The sequence below is a fragment of the Gymnoscopelus microlampas genome (assembly GCF_963454915.1).
Source record: "Gymnoscopelus microlampas genome assembly, chromosome: 24".
NCBI classification, from domain to species: Eukaryota; Metazoa; Chordata; class Actinopteri; order Myctophiformes; family Myctophidae; genus Gymnoscopelus; species Gymnoscopelus microlampas.
In genome coordinates, this window is record NC_139961.1 from 34,164,701 (window position 1) to 34,178,098 (window position 13,398).

Below are 13,398 nucleotides of genomic sequence, written 5' to 3' on the forward strand. Positions count from 1 at the left end.
TAAAGGTACCACAGTAAAGACAATAAAAACAAGAGGTAATTATAATTATAAATGTTATAAAAGATACATCTAATTTTTGCTATGACCTCTCCACACTCTGGGAGGATGTGCATGGTTCTGGGGGGTCTATATGTGTTATGAAGCCTAATGTGCGTGCGTGCGTGCGTGCGTGTGCAGGTGTGGGTGTGGGTGTGTGGGCGTGTGAAGAACAATAGGTATATTGGTATCTTGCAAAATGTTTAGGTGCTTTGGTTCAGGATTAGGTTAAAAAGGAATGAAATAAGGAGAGTGGTTGGTGAGTGAATGTACAGGAGGCCTATAGAATGTGTAAAATTAAGTGTGTGTGCATGGTGGGAACAGTTGATTTAATTATTGTTTGTTTTGTAGAACAACCTAAGCCTATATCAGGCATCATAAAACCCAACAGGATACAGGATACAGGATACAAATTTATGTAAATGAGGAACCGTGTTTCATCAAACAGAATTCATTGAGCAGAAATGGCTCATCTTGCTCACACACTTGTGCTTTTTCTACTGGTAGTCTTCTCAGAAGGTAGGTTAAATTAACTTTTATGAACATTATATTACTGTGTGTTTACCTACTAAGGCATTGTTGGATGAAAAACAGACATGGCATTATAAAATCAATAGGAAGTTGACATGTATATAGAGCTCCTTTCTAGTTCCTTGTATGAACTGCACCACAGTCAACCGACACCTTCTCCACCTATATAGGTCTATCAGAGATGATACGGACACAAGATCCTGTAACGGCCATGGTGGGAGAGGAAGCCTGTTTCACCTGCCAACTCACACAATCCAAAAACGTCCTTCAAGTTACATGGCAAAAAATAATCCCAGGAGGAACAGAGGATGTTGCCACCAGTAACAAACGTTTTGGAATCAAGATCAACCCTCCCTTTCAGGGGAAAGTGGAGTTTAAAGAGACAGGACTGCAGAATAGTACCATAGTGGTCAGGAATGTAACCAAAGCAGATGAGGGCTGTTACAGATGTTTATTTAATGCCTACCCTGATGGAGCCATCTATAAGAAAACCTGTCTCACAGTTTATGGTAGGTTTACTTATTGTGTGTGTGTGTGTGTGTGTGTGTGTGTGTGTGTGTGTGTGTGTGTGTGTGTGTGTGTGTGTGTGTGTGTGTGTGTGTGTGTGTGTGTGTGTGTGTGTGTGCGTGTGTGCGTGCGTGCGTGCGTGCGTGCGCGGGTGTGTGAGGAACAGTAGGTACATTTACGAATTCTTACAAAATGGTTTGGGCTTTGGTTCAGGATTAGATTCAAAATGAATGGAATAAGGATAGTGGTTGGTGAGTGAATGTACAGGAGGCCTATAGAATAAAATTAAGTGTGTGCATGGTGGGAACAGTTGATTGAATTATTGTTTGTTTTGCAGAACAGCCTAAGCCTATATTACGCATCATAAAACCCAACGGCACAGAGCTGATGGTTGTGTCCTGTTCAGCCGTGTCCCGTCGTGCTCCGACAGTAACTCTGGAGGTCCCCAGAGATGTAGGATCTTCAAACTACACCACTGTCCATGTTGCCAACACAAATGGTACCATCACAGTGACCAGTACTGTCTCATTGGAAAGGTTCTGTAGCAACGGCACGCAGGTTCACTGTGAGGTACGTTACTATTCTGGGGTTGTCAAGCAGGCGTCCAGTGTCATTTATTCTGACAATCAAGCCCCATTTTGTGGTAAGAGATGTTTTCAGTTCTACTATTTGATTTAAGGAAATGTTCATGGTCAAAAACATAGATTAGAAGGTTAGTGACCTTCATGGATACTGTATAGGTGATTGTTAGATGGATAGATCAGATGTTTTACTTATTACTCATACTTTCTTTTTCCAGATGTGTCAGCATATCAGAGTGTTTTCAGTAAGTTCTTGTTCATCAATGTTGATCCTGAGTGTTTTCTCTGTAAGACATACATGACCATTTCTTATCGTTTCCTCACAGTTATCACGGTTAGTTGTGTTGCTGCTGTCATTGGTGTAATCATCATGTTTGGATTAGGATTAGTCTTCAGACTACAACAAAAGCAAACAAGGTAACAATCTGTAATAAAAGTCTTTGAATTTCATCTCAGCTGAACGGGAGATAGTCTCTGAACATAGTAGATTGATTACTCTCCAATCAAAGCTGACGGTTGTTTCCTTCCAATTTCTCCTTTAGGTTGACCAATGACCCTGGTATGAAGATGACACCCCAAACAATGATTCAAGAGTAAGACAGTAAAACACCATACCACTTTGTCTGTGCAATATGTGTTTCTGTTTCTGCCCATTATATCTTTAATGTTTGGCACCCTTCCCTTTTCATAATGCAGTATTATTCATTAACCTTATTTCTGGAATAACAGGACACTTATGATATTGTTTTTGACTATTAGAAATATATTATTTTGTTATAAATATCCAACCTCAGGTTGACAAACTGGACATAGCTAATGTTCTGGACACTTTATTTTATATTGTGAAAACGTCCATAGACATTCTACCCGGATTTCAACTAAGTGGTCAGCAGCACCAGCTGATTTGACTAATTACATCTCTACTCTGGTTGATGGTGATCTAATGAGTGAAAACCAACAGATGTAGTGTTGTGATGGACTGAAAACTACTTCATCACATATGTGTCCATCATAGCACATGATCAGACATTAGTTGATTATTCACTGCTGTGTACACAGTGATTTACATTCCCTTCTTAACTTCTGACCAGATATTTAAATCTATTCAACCTCTCATGGAAATGGATGAGGTGCATGTGTTTGAATACGTTCTATAAATATTTGAATGTTTATTTTTCCCTTTCTAGGACAAGGGAGCCTTTAGTCCCACAAGAGCACTCCACAGAAGACCAAGCCAGTTGAGTACCCAACCACATGACATCTATCCATAAATTCACAAAACCTCTGTGTGTATGTATACACATAATGTATGTATGTATGTATATATGTGTGTCTGTCCCAGGCATAACTCGGGCACTGTCCGACCGAACGACTTCAAACTTGGCATGCGTGTCCCAGATGACCTGAGGGTGTACACAGTGCCAAGTGGGAATTTGGTCAGACCAACGGTTTCCTAGAAACAAACAAACACGGATATCTGATTTATCTGTGTTTTTTTTTTTTTGCTTTTTTGGGGGGGGGGGGGGGGTCATCGGCTTCCCTGGTTGGCCAACCTGACCTGGAAACCAAACGAATCTACCAGTGCAATAAAAGTTTTGTCCAAGATCGTTGTCAACAGATTTCTTCAAAAACGTAATAAAAAAAAAACTAATTTAATCCCCTGTCTTATTTCCGGGTTTAAAAAAAGGCAGGAAAGCTGTGAAAGCTCTGATAAGCTTTTATTTTTTGATAAATGCACTAAATAATATTACTATCTGGTGTGTCCCAACCATAACATGTCAACTGAACTCCGTCAGTCCTTCAAAATCCAAACTAAAAGAAAAAAAAGTGCAATTCTATTAGCATTAATAGAACCTAAGCAACTTTGAAAAATAAATTGTCAACTCACTATGACTGTGCTGTGGAATGAAAAAAACAGCATTTTGTCAACTCCGTCAGACTCGAAGATAAGATAAGAAAGAGTAAATAACTTCTGTCTAGACTGATGCAGTATCAGTCGATGTTTGTTTCTATATTGTATATATATTTTAATGTTTGTGTGGTTTTATGTGGGCCACAGGAAGATAAGTGGTAGCAAAAGCTAACAGGGATCCAAATAAAGAATGTCATAAAAAATGTATTTTAATCAAATACAAATGAGATTTCCGGAGGGGGTGTTTACCAGGCTAGCACTGAACATGGTTGAGAGAGACATCTGCACAACACTACATTTGCTCGATTCAGGACAAAGTCCATATCATCAAAATGAGGCTCCTGTTAAAACTAATGTGAGAACGAAGGGTGCAGTCATGTACAAAAAGACCTTGTATTTAACTGTACTTTCCTGTGCTTTCTTTTGCAAACTGCTAATAAAGTATTCAATCAATCAATCAATCAAACAAAGCAAATATTTTTGAATATGTTGTTGACTTTAAATCCAAAGCCACTTAGGATGTCAAAAATAACTAAGGGCCTGTATTGACTTGTAATCAAAATATAACTCCACTTCTTAGTATTTCTTATGTTAGTTTTCAACTCACATATTCAAGGATGGCAGAGATCATTGTGCAGTTACATTGAATTTATTGGCAAAATTCCAAGGCTTGATTCATCAAGAAATATATAATATTCTTTCAGAGCTTATCTCAGATCAGATTCCTCTTCTTGAATATACTGGCTAGACTTTCCAATATTAATAACTCTAACACTGTTTTGTTCTGCTCTTGAAATCAATTAACCTCCTCTCTCATTTCAATCTAACCTCCAATAAGCCTTAGTCCTCTTGCATATAAGCATTAGCTCACCTAACTCTAGTTCATTATAATACACAGGCATTTATATTAAAGGTACTGTATGTGATATCTTTCATTAAAAGTATTTTGATGAAAGTTAAAGCTAAAGATAGTTTGTTATAGAGTGTTTGTTCAGTAAAAGAGACAGACAGAGAGAGAGAGAGAGAGAGAGAGAGAGAGAGAGAGAGAGAGAGAGAGAGAGAGAGAGATCTCCCTGTGTCCAGCTCTTTAGTAAACAGAAAATACATTATAAGGTGGGTCCTCAATTTCAACCAATCAGGAGAGAGAACCCTTTTATAAGCTTCAATTTTAGACTTTTCCAGTTCCGATTTTGTCTGCTCACTGTTTGTATTTTTTTTTTAACACTAGCAATTGCACTTGTTTATCTTGTGTCCTGTCTGGGTTCTCTCTACTGATTGGATCAAATTGGTATTCAAATCAGATTTATTTTCCGGTATACTAAAGAGCTGGAGAGACGAAGAGACCCCTGTTACCAAACAAACACTCTATAGCAATGATTACTATTGGAATATAGAGCTATGTAACACTTACTTGAAATAATAAAACAAAAACAATTACTCACTTAATAAATTAAGTGAGATTAATTAATACATTATTCCCACTCTTACATTAGTCATAGGCTAACAGGCCAAACAACCCATTTCCAATGTTGCATTATTGCATAAGTGACAAAGAAGAGTTAACACTCAAATAAAAAGATAAGAGCAATGCAGTAGTGTTTTTAAGAATCTAAGTGTCTTTCTAAAATAGAAAACATTTGCTCAACATTGAGTCATCACATCGTCAATTAATTAAGCAGTGTAACATACGGTAGGTAAACATCCATTTTACACCAGGACATCAAACATGTGTAAAGCATTGAAATCAAAATATTTATTGGAAAAAGAGATCAATCAAAAAGTTTTTTCTTTTTTTCCATCATGGTACCTTTGGCACAACTTCCATGTGTGTTTGTGTGCTTGCACAAATACGCTTATTTCGTGTTTTATGTTGGACAGGTCAAAAGTCCTCACACTCGGATACAAACCTCTCTCTCTTCTCCCTGGCTGTGACGAAGTTGAGCAGGTCGATGGCGGTCACCACGCCAAACACCATTTGCTTCAGACTGGGAGAGCCGTCCGTCAAGTCTGGTAGAAGGATAGGCACAGAAAGATAAGTACGATGGAGGGATAAAATAAGAAACAGAAGCAGATGTACAGTATAGACACATTCCTGTCTTTCCTGCCGTAATAAGCCTCTGTGAATGATTTGGGTCGATAATGATTTTATTTCCAGACTTTTCTCATTCATCGTTCTATTATCCAACTGTGTCTTTGAATGTGTTTACGTTGTGTGTGCATGTGTACATACACTGGATCTGCTCATGTACCACCAAGGCAAAGTGGTCGGTCTCCAGGATGCGGGACAGTTTCCCCAGGTGGTCGGTAAGACGGATCTGAGGGGGAGGGAGGTAAGATGAATGAAGATCATCACGTCTTCAGCAACACACAGGCAAATCCTCAGTGAGTGTAAAAAGTATATGTAATAATTATACAGTATGTAATATATTTACAATGAGGATTTTTCTGTGTAGATGTATTAAGGTGTGGCCAGACAAACACAGAAGTTTGTTTTAAGGATACGTCACCCCTCATTTTATGTCTGATCACAATTGGAAAATGAAATAGCTGCCCCATGTAAAAACCAACCTTCCGTAAAAAGACAAACAGCTCTCTGTTTTCTCCAACATCTGACAACGTATCCATCTCATAAAGAATATGTCAGCTGTTTTTGAACAGATATATGATCTCTGTGTGCCTGCCCCCTAAGGCTGAGCAGTTAATTAACATGCAGGAGGTGGTTATCTTTACAGCATGTATGGCATTCACCAAAATTGCAGTGTGATTTGTTTTCACCCCCCAGTTGGTGCAATAATAAGCCTCTGATACGTTATATCTCAGGCATATTTCATTAGATTTCACAGTCAGCAGCGACAGTGAAGTGGTTGGGGTCAATGTCTGACCTGTTTGAATTGCTTGTAGAGAACCTTGCTGACGGGATCTGATGGCATCACCTTCCCAGCCAGGACAGACGCCAACATGTTCCCTAAGGTCACCATCCCAAGGATCAGCCTACACATACGCACACGCACGCGCACGCACACGCACACGCACACGCACACGCACACGCACACGCACACACACACACACACACACACACACACACACAAACACCAGTCTTCTTAATACATGACCTACCAATACATTTTGGTACTGTGTCCCAGATTAGTAAAAAGTGTCCTTTCTCTCGCACCCCTCTCTTACTCTCACTCATAACCTCTCACACTCTTTCACTTTCTCACATTATTACTTCCCCTCCCTCTCCCTCTCTCTCTCACCCTGCCACATCGACAACAGGAGCCTGGTCGAAGGCTTTCTCCTTGAGGATTTTGATGGTCTTCTGACAGGTGACGGTGGGCAGAACGGTGAGGGGAGCCGACATGCTTAAACCCTGCAGCTTCAGGTTCCACCACCTGAGGGAGAGACAGAGAGTGAGGGGGTTCAAGACACAATTAAGCACATGAACCCTAGCATCCCTATCCTGGGGCTAACATTCATTGAAAACTGCTATTTTTGGGGGAAACGGGAGGGGGCCTAATATAGAGCCCTTGGGAATCTGGAAAGAGCCCATGGGAATCCGGTCAACTAGAATAGGGACGTTAGGCAACAGTCTGGCCACGCGAGACTAGGGTTGAAGTGGTTAAGAACAGGATATGCGTCAGTCACTCTCACTATAAATGTAGATGTACCCACCAGGGTTTGGTCACCATTATGTCCTCCTCCCTTAGAAATCCCTTCTGGAACATCCACTTGTCACTCAGAAACTTGGACCTAGATAGACAGAGAGGGCGAAGAGCTTAGCGTGACCCTATATTCTATTTACATTTACACAGGGAGCCAGGAAGGAATTAAAAACTAAATGCTGCCAGTACCAACGAAGAGAAGATTCTGCAATAATTAGAGTGGCCAGTAGGGATCACTCTGTGTCTATATTATATCATACTATCCAAAATAATATGACTATAAACTGATGACACCTCTGCTCTATCTTTCTGTCTGTCGTTTTGTCCTCATCCATTTGTCTCCCCAGTGGGTTGACCAGTTGACCAGTCATTTTCCAACATTTACTGTGACTGTTTACTGTATGACATTATGACTTCTTGTGTTTTTTTATATAGCTGCATTAGAAAGGGGCTGTGTTGTCGTTTCTTACATGTAGTTACGGATGGAGTCTGGCAGGATGACCACACAGCGCTGACCCTCCTTCAGATCTTCGGCCATTCTCACAGCTGCTGCCATAGCTGTCCCCGAACTGCCACCTGACCACACAAACACCAAAATTATAAAGTTATTGATGAGACAAAGTTAAGAGATTAGCAAGGTCTTTGTTTAGATGTAGTAAAACATAAGTACAGTGTAGGTTACTCACTGAGCCTTGTAAAATGTGAACGTACGTACCACACAGAAGGCCCTCGTCTCTTATCAGCATACGAGACATGTTGAAGGAGTCCTCATCGTTGGACTTGTACCAGGTGTCCACTACCTAGAGAATCACAACAGTGGATGAAAGATAATTATTCTTATTATGTTATGTAGTAGTAGGGTATGCTCTTAACCATTAATCAAGGTTGAAATTATAAAAATGTCTTTTTATGTGGGATGATGAACAGTTTAAGTATTCAGCAGTTGTTACTGTTACACAACACACAGCATTTCATCGTACCATAAATGTTTGTACATCGTCTCTGTCGGGTGGAAACCTCATATGTCCAAAACTGTTACTTTTCAGGATTCAAATAAAAAAACAGCTAAAGTAGCAGATCGACAAGCTCAAAACGAGTCGCTTCATGCCGCGTTTCAAGCTTACAGATCTGCTACTTTTGATACTTTTGTGTGACGCTGTAGTATGATCAAGTAGGGCGTTAATTTACAAAAAACACAAAAAGTTAAACATATGGAGATAGGAGAGAGGAGATTTCTGCCCGACAGCAAATGGCTTAGATTAGACTTTTGCACACTGTGTTCATTGAAACAATGTTTTTTAGGTCGATAATGTTCATCCCTGGCTGACGCTCACCGATCTGTCCAACACGGTGGGGACAAAATCATAGCCAATGCCCTCCACTTCATACTGGGTTTGATCGGTTCTGTTCAGCTCCTCAGGTTCAGCCAGGATGGAGCCCTCAGGGTCCACACCAACAATCTGGACACAACACACAACCATTGCTCAACAATGATATATTATAGAGAAGAGTTACATAGTCAGGACTTCAATTCCCATAATCCCATGTCGCTTTGTACACATCACATCTAGCCTGGGACCAGACGAATCTGCGAGTGCAAAAAAAAAATGCACTCTGCGATTTGGGTCTGGCACCGCTCCATAGAGAATCTCCCAGAAGACGTGGGGCACCAATCAGGGCCCAGTATTCGAATATGGGCGACTGTAATTGGTAGTTGGTTGTAGGTCTAACCAATTGCGTCGAGGGCTATTGTTTTGATCCCGCCCCTTGGGAAACAAAACGTCCTCATGGAAGCACCAGACTCATATCCACGCAGTGATATAGTCTAGCTACGCCAGGCTACATCACATCATGATGAGAAATTAAAAAGATAATACGGTCTTGCCCTTCCTAGTCTACTGATATGTGCATTGATAGTTAAGACTGGCTGCCAACCAACTTCAAACATACTGTACTCTCTCCTCTTTAAAACCTTGTCTTGGTTACTGGGTATTACTTTCCGTTTACATTTCAAACCTTTATGTTGGGGCATCTTTCCTTCAATTTTCGGGCGATTCCAGTGATTGTACCCCCTGTGCCAGCTCCTGCCACCAGCATGTCCACTTTACCTGGGTTTGGAGGGTAAAAGGGTAGGTACATTTGTGTTAGCTCACATTGTGTAGCTACCTCCAGTAAATGCAATACATGTACATCACTGTCTTTTAGATTTTTAAAAGAGTGATGTAAAGGTCAAAGGTCAATGTCACAGTCCAGAGGCAGAGAACAATAGATGTTAGTGTGGGCAGCGTTTCACTCTGTATTTATTTATTTAATTTTAATTTCTTTCACACTGGGATCACAATTGTCTATTGACATGAAATCAGCACTCACATGTATTGAAGAACGCGTTATTCCTCTATTAATGTTATTCTTTGTTTGTGACCAAGGAATATCTTGTGGCAATGGTACCACTACTTATAACCAAAGACACCTGCCTATCACCAATGTTTGCTGTATGTGTGGACCTTTAGACTCCAATTGAGTCTAAATTGACTCTAATTGAGTAATGAGTGAAAGCCAAGCTGTGTGGTTCCATCCAGAGAGACAACGAACACTAACCACTACCTCCTATTATTAAAAACGAATTCTCACCATCACACTGCTCCAGAATCTCTTCAGCCGTGGTGTCATAGTGCGCCAGGGGGTTGCTTGGGTTGCGATACTGGTCCAAGATGTGTGAGTTGGGGATTTCATTCTTCAGTCGCCAGGCCACACCCACATGAGACTCAGGCGAATCAAAACGAGCGCTGGTGGGGGTTCGGACAATCTCAGCTCCAAGGGCTCTCAAGACATCAACCTGTGCAAGGACAAAACAAACACACAGAAAACAAAGGTTGTCTGTTCAAATAATTGATTCCTAGGTTTCCTACTAAACCATAAGACCTAAAATAGGCTCCACTCCTTGCACGCACGTTTTCAGATAACCTTTCTGTTGCAGAGTTTAAGGGTCCAGAAGACAACAGGTTTCTTTACGCAAGGCGAGGCAAGGCAAGTTTATTGGTATGGCAAAGTGCTTTACACAAAACATTACGCATTAAGACTGAGCATTAAGACACAAAATAAATAAATTATAAAAGGACATTTAAATACAATAAAAAAATAAGAGGAAGTTAAAACAAAATAGAAAGATAAGAAAATTAAATTACAGTGCAGAAGGAAAAAAAAGGCATGTTTGATATAAAAGAACATTAATGGGTATTGTAGCCTTGGTGGAGAACTCACCTTCTCCATACTCATTTTCTCAGGCATGACAATGATACAGCGATAGCCTTTCACAGCCGCAGCCAGAGCCAATCCAATACCTAAAACGAACAGAGTGTGCTGTGGATTTACAGACGTATTCACACAATCACCTTTCTATTCGCCAATACAAACAGTTTATTACCTGTGTTTCCTGACGTGGGCTCTATAATGGTGTCTCCAGGTTTCAGTAAACCGGCTCTCTCAGCATCCTCCACCATCCTTAGACTGATTCTGTCTTTTACACTGCCGCCAGCATTAAAGTACTCACATTTGGCCACTGCACACACAGAAGAATACAAAATGGTTTTATTGGTTGTGTAACAAATAAACAATCCGAAAATGCATCGCATATATTTCACATCTAACTATTCATTTGGTAATGCGTCATTCATACAGGTTGTTTTTTATTCATAATGAAAAATCTACTTTTGAAAATAAATAACGTAGCTTTATCGCCACATAATATTTGCGTTCTGTGTGGGTGGACTCATGACACAAACTGCTGTTTGAATTAATGCAAGTTAATCAAATAAATATTTAAAAAAGAAACGCTCCCAGTGTGAAAAGACCTCAATCCTTAACCCCCACCCTGACCAACCAGTAGGAGTAGTGCAGTGACAAGGACATGATCCATCAGATGCTTCCCACCTGTGAACACTGCCAATTGTGTTTGTTCGAGCATCCAGCTAAACTGGATGCACTGCAGACAGGAGTTGAACCTGGGTAACTGTGGTGGTACGCTGCCCAGATGCCCCATACAGAATATTTTGTTACAATTTTAAGATTTGCGCTTAAAACCATTCGTATACAAGTGAAAGGTGTTGGCATTCACCGACTACAGTTTTTCTCTTTTCCCCCCTTTTTTTTTTACATGTATTTTAAATTTGTTGTATATTTATATATATATATTATATATTTATATTGTATTTTGGAGTTATTTTTATGCTATGTTGATGAATTGAATACATAGAAACAAGTCCTTTTAGCTCAAATGTCTGACTGTACCTCGTGCTGTTACATTTCTGTCTAATAAAGTATTCAATCAATCAATTCTGAAAAGAAAAGAGATTACCTTATTCATTTGAAATACTGACTAGAAACAAGCCATCAAAATCCCACCTCACTGACTCCCAAATGTATGACTCTCTGCTGGAACACCGTCTTCCCCCACTATCTTTATTTACATAATGGCTTATTTTTTTCCCTCTAGAGTTTCTTTGTCAGACTATCTCATACAGGGTCAAGTAAGTAAGTAACTTACATATTTCGCATTTGAGGCCAAAGGCTTTGGGAATCTTGTTGATGCGTACCAAAGGAGTATCTCCAATTCTACGCAGGATGTTGGGAAGAATGTTTGTTGCAGGAGGTCTGTGAAGAAGAGTAGATCATCCTGTAAGTTTCAAGCCACATACTGCAGTTATTGTAGCTTTCAGATTGATTTATTGTCATAAGGATATTACCCCTATGTGTCCCCTCACATAGGGATTTGTAAACATTTATTTACTTGTTTTGTTTGTTTAATAATCTATATCGAGATGTACAATTGTACATGTGAAATGTTTGTACATAAATATGAATAATATTGCAACGTTCCATCTTGAAATTCCAATACAGTACTTCAAACATGACAGGAGGTCACTTTTCTTTTAAGCCACATGCCATCTAAAAATGCAATAGCTTTCAATGATTTGCTAGCCATCAGGAATAAAACCATTGAAATGATTGGCTAGCTACTTGCCAATGTGGCTGGTGGAATGGACAGTCTTGCCTGCTACCTGCTGAAATGTACTGACATTGGCTGGTGGCTAATGTTAATCTTCTCTTACTTGGGTGGGTGAGAGTGGGGGGAGCCAGTGTTTGGCCCCCCCAGCCTCCATGTACAGCGGCTGGGCAGGTCAGGGCGGATCCACTTCCTCTCCCCAGCGGCTCCGTTGAGCTGAATGGGTCCATCTGCCTCTTCGCTCTCCTCCAAGTCAGTCAGCTTGTCCAGCCCCTTCAGAGGGAGCACGCTCTCCCTCAGCTTGCCGTGAGGGCACACAGGGCCCTTGACGCCGGCTTCTTTGGAGGGGGGGGCAGCAGGCATGGCTCACCTGGGCACAGGCAGAGGTGAATGGTCAACTGTTTTGACCGTGTGAAAGAAGCACAAGCTTTTACAGTCTGGTGTCATTCAATGTCACATAGCAAAACACACTGCAAAATACAGTGTTAACTCGGTGAGTGTACAAATAGACCTGTAACCATCAGACTAATCAATTTATCAGCAGAACTTTTCACTCTACTGTGTTTTTGTCTCCCATGTGCAAGTTTCTCTTTTAAACATCTGTTTTATCATTTCTATGGGCAAATCAACAAACCTGAAGTGTTACAGTCATCTGAGGCCATCTGGGCAGTGCTCAGACCACGTTGTGTACACACACTCCACTCCCACCCTGAGTCCTTGACCACTGCCCTACTGCTCACACCACACTTCAGACGGACAACGGTTATAAAATGTGATTTGGGCAAAACAAAAAGGGGGATAAGAGTATCTCTGCTGCTATTCTCTATCATAGTCAAAGAAAGACAATAGAATGTTAGCTAATTAATTTCACTTTATACCACAGTTAACTATGTTGTTACATATACATATACTGCACACCACACATGTAATATTTAGAAGTAGGAAGCACCTTCAAAGCACCGCAAAGTGTGCAATGATTATTGTGAGATGTAACAAACTGCCCACTAACATTTGAGTAACTTTTAATTCAAAGATGTCGTCAAATTAAAAATCCTTTCGACTGAAATAAACAGAAAAATATGTTTTGCGGCACAGTAAAGAAAAACTAGGTCCTTGTTACATCCGATTGAAAACTGAATGACTGACAAGACCAGTTTTCAAGAACAT

The 13,398-nt window shown here is 40.3% G+C and overlaps 2 protein-coding genes across 3 annotated transcripts; one reads left to right on the forward strand and one right to left on the reverse strand.

Annotated features, from left to right (window-relative positions):
- Window positions 1-451: 451 nt before the first annotated feature.
- On the forward strand, window positions 452-3,533 carry LOC311040954 (OX-2 membrane glycoprotein-like). Of its 2 annotated transcripts, XM_084051394.1 has the most exons (8): window positions 452-555; window positions 738-1,076; window positions 1,412-1,717; window positions 1,874-1,900; window positions 1,982-2,072; window positions 2,198-2,249; window positions 2,841-2,892; window positions 2,998-3,533. In XM_084051394.1, exons 1-8 carry the CDS (start codon window positions 501-503, stop codon window positions 3,060-3,062), a joined length of 987 nt encoding a protein of 328 aa, XP_083907520.1. In that variant the 5' UTR covers window positions 452-500; the 3' UTR covers window positions 3,063-3,533. The 2 variants fall into 2 exon arrangements, with proteins under 2 accessions (XP_083907520.1, XP_083907519.1); XM_084051393.1 differs by having other exon boundaries at window positions 1,874-2,072; window positions 2,198-2,248; window positions 2,843-3,533.
- A 1,845-nt stretch (window positions 3,534-5,378) lies between these two features.
- On the reverse strand, window positions 5,379-12,594 carry LOC311040489 (cystathionine beta-synthase-like; the record flags this gene model as incomplete). Its single annotated transcript, XM_084050803.1, has 14 exons — window positions 5,379-5,574; window positions 5,798-5,882; window positions 6,450-6,558; window positions 6,825-6,959; window positions 7,240-7,317; window positions 7,700-7,805; window positions 7,945-8,029; window positions 8,564-8,689; window positions 9,246-9,337; window positions 9,861-10,065; window positions 10,491-10,570; window positions 10,654-10,788; window positions 11,773-11,879; window positions 12,338-12,594. The coding sequence occupies 14 exons, from the start codon at window positions 12,592-12,594 to the stop codon at window positions 5,447-5,449; spliced, it is 1,728 nt and encodes a 575-aa protein (XP_083906929.1). The 3' UTR covers window positions 5,379-5,446.
- Between the last annotated feature and the right edge of the window lie 804 nt (window positions 12,595-13,398).

Excerpts from the sequence above, each read along its gene's own strand:
- LOC311040954 (XM_084051393.1), top strand. The coding sequence starts at position 501 with ATGGCTCATCTTGCTCACACACTTGTGCTTTTTCTACTGGTAGTCTTC. Across the intron at positions 556-737 it reads ACTGGTAGTCTTCTCAGAAG|GTCTATCAGAGATGATACGG; the intron begins GTAGGTTAAATT and ends CCACCTATATAG. Across the intron at positions 2,073-2,197 it reads CTACAACAAAAGCAAACAAG|GTTGACCAATGACCCTGGTA; the intron begins GTAACAATCTGT and ends TTTCTCCTTTAG.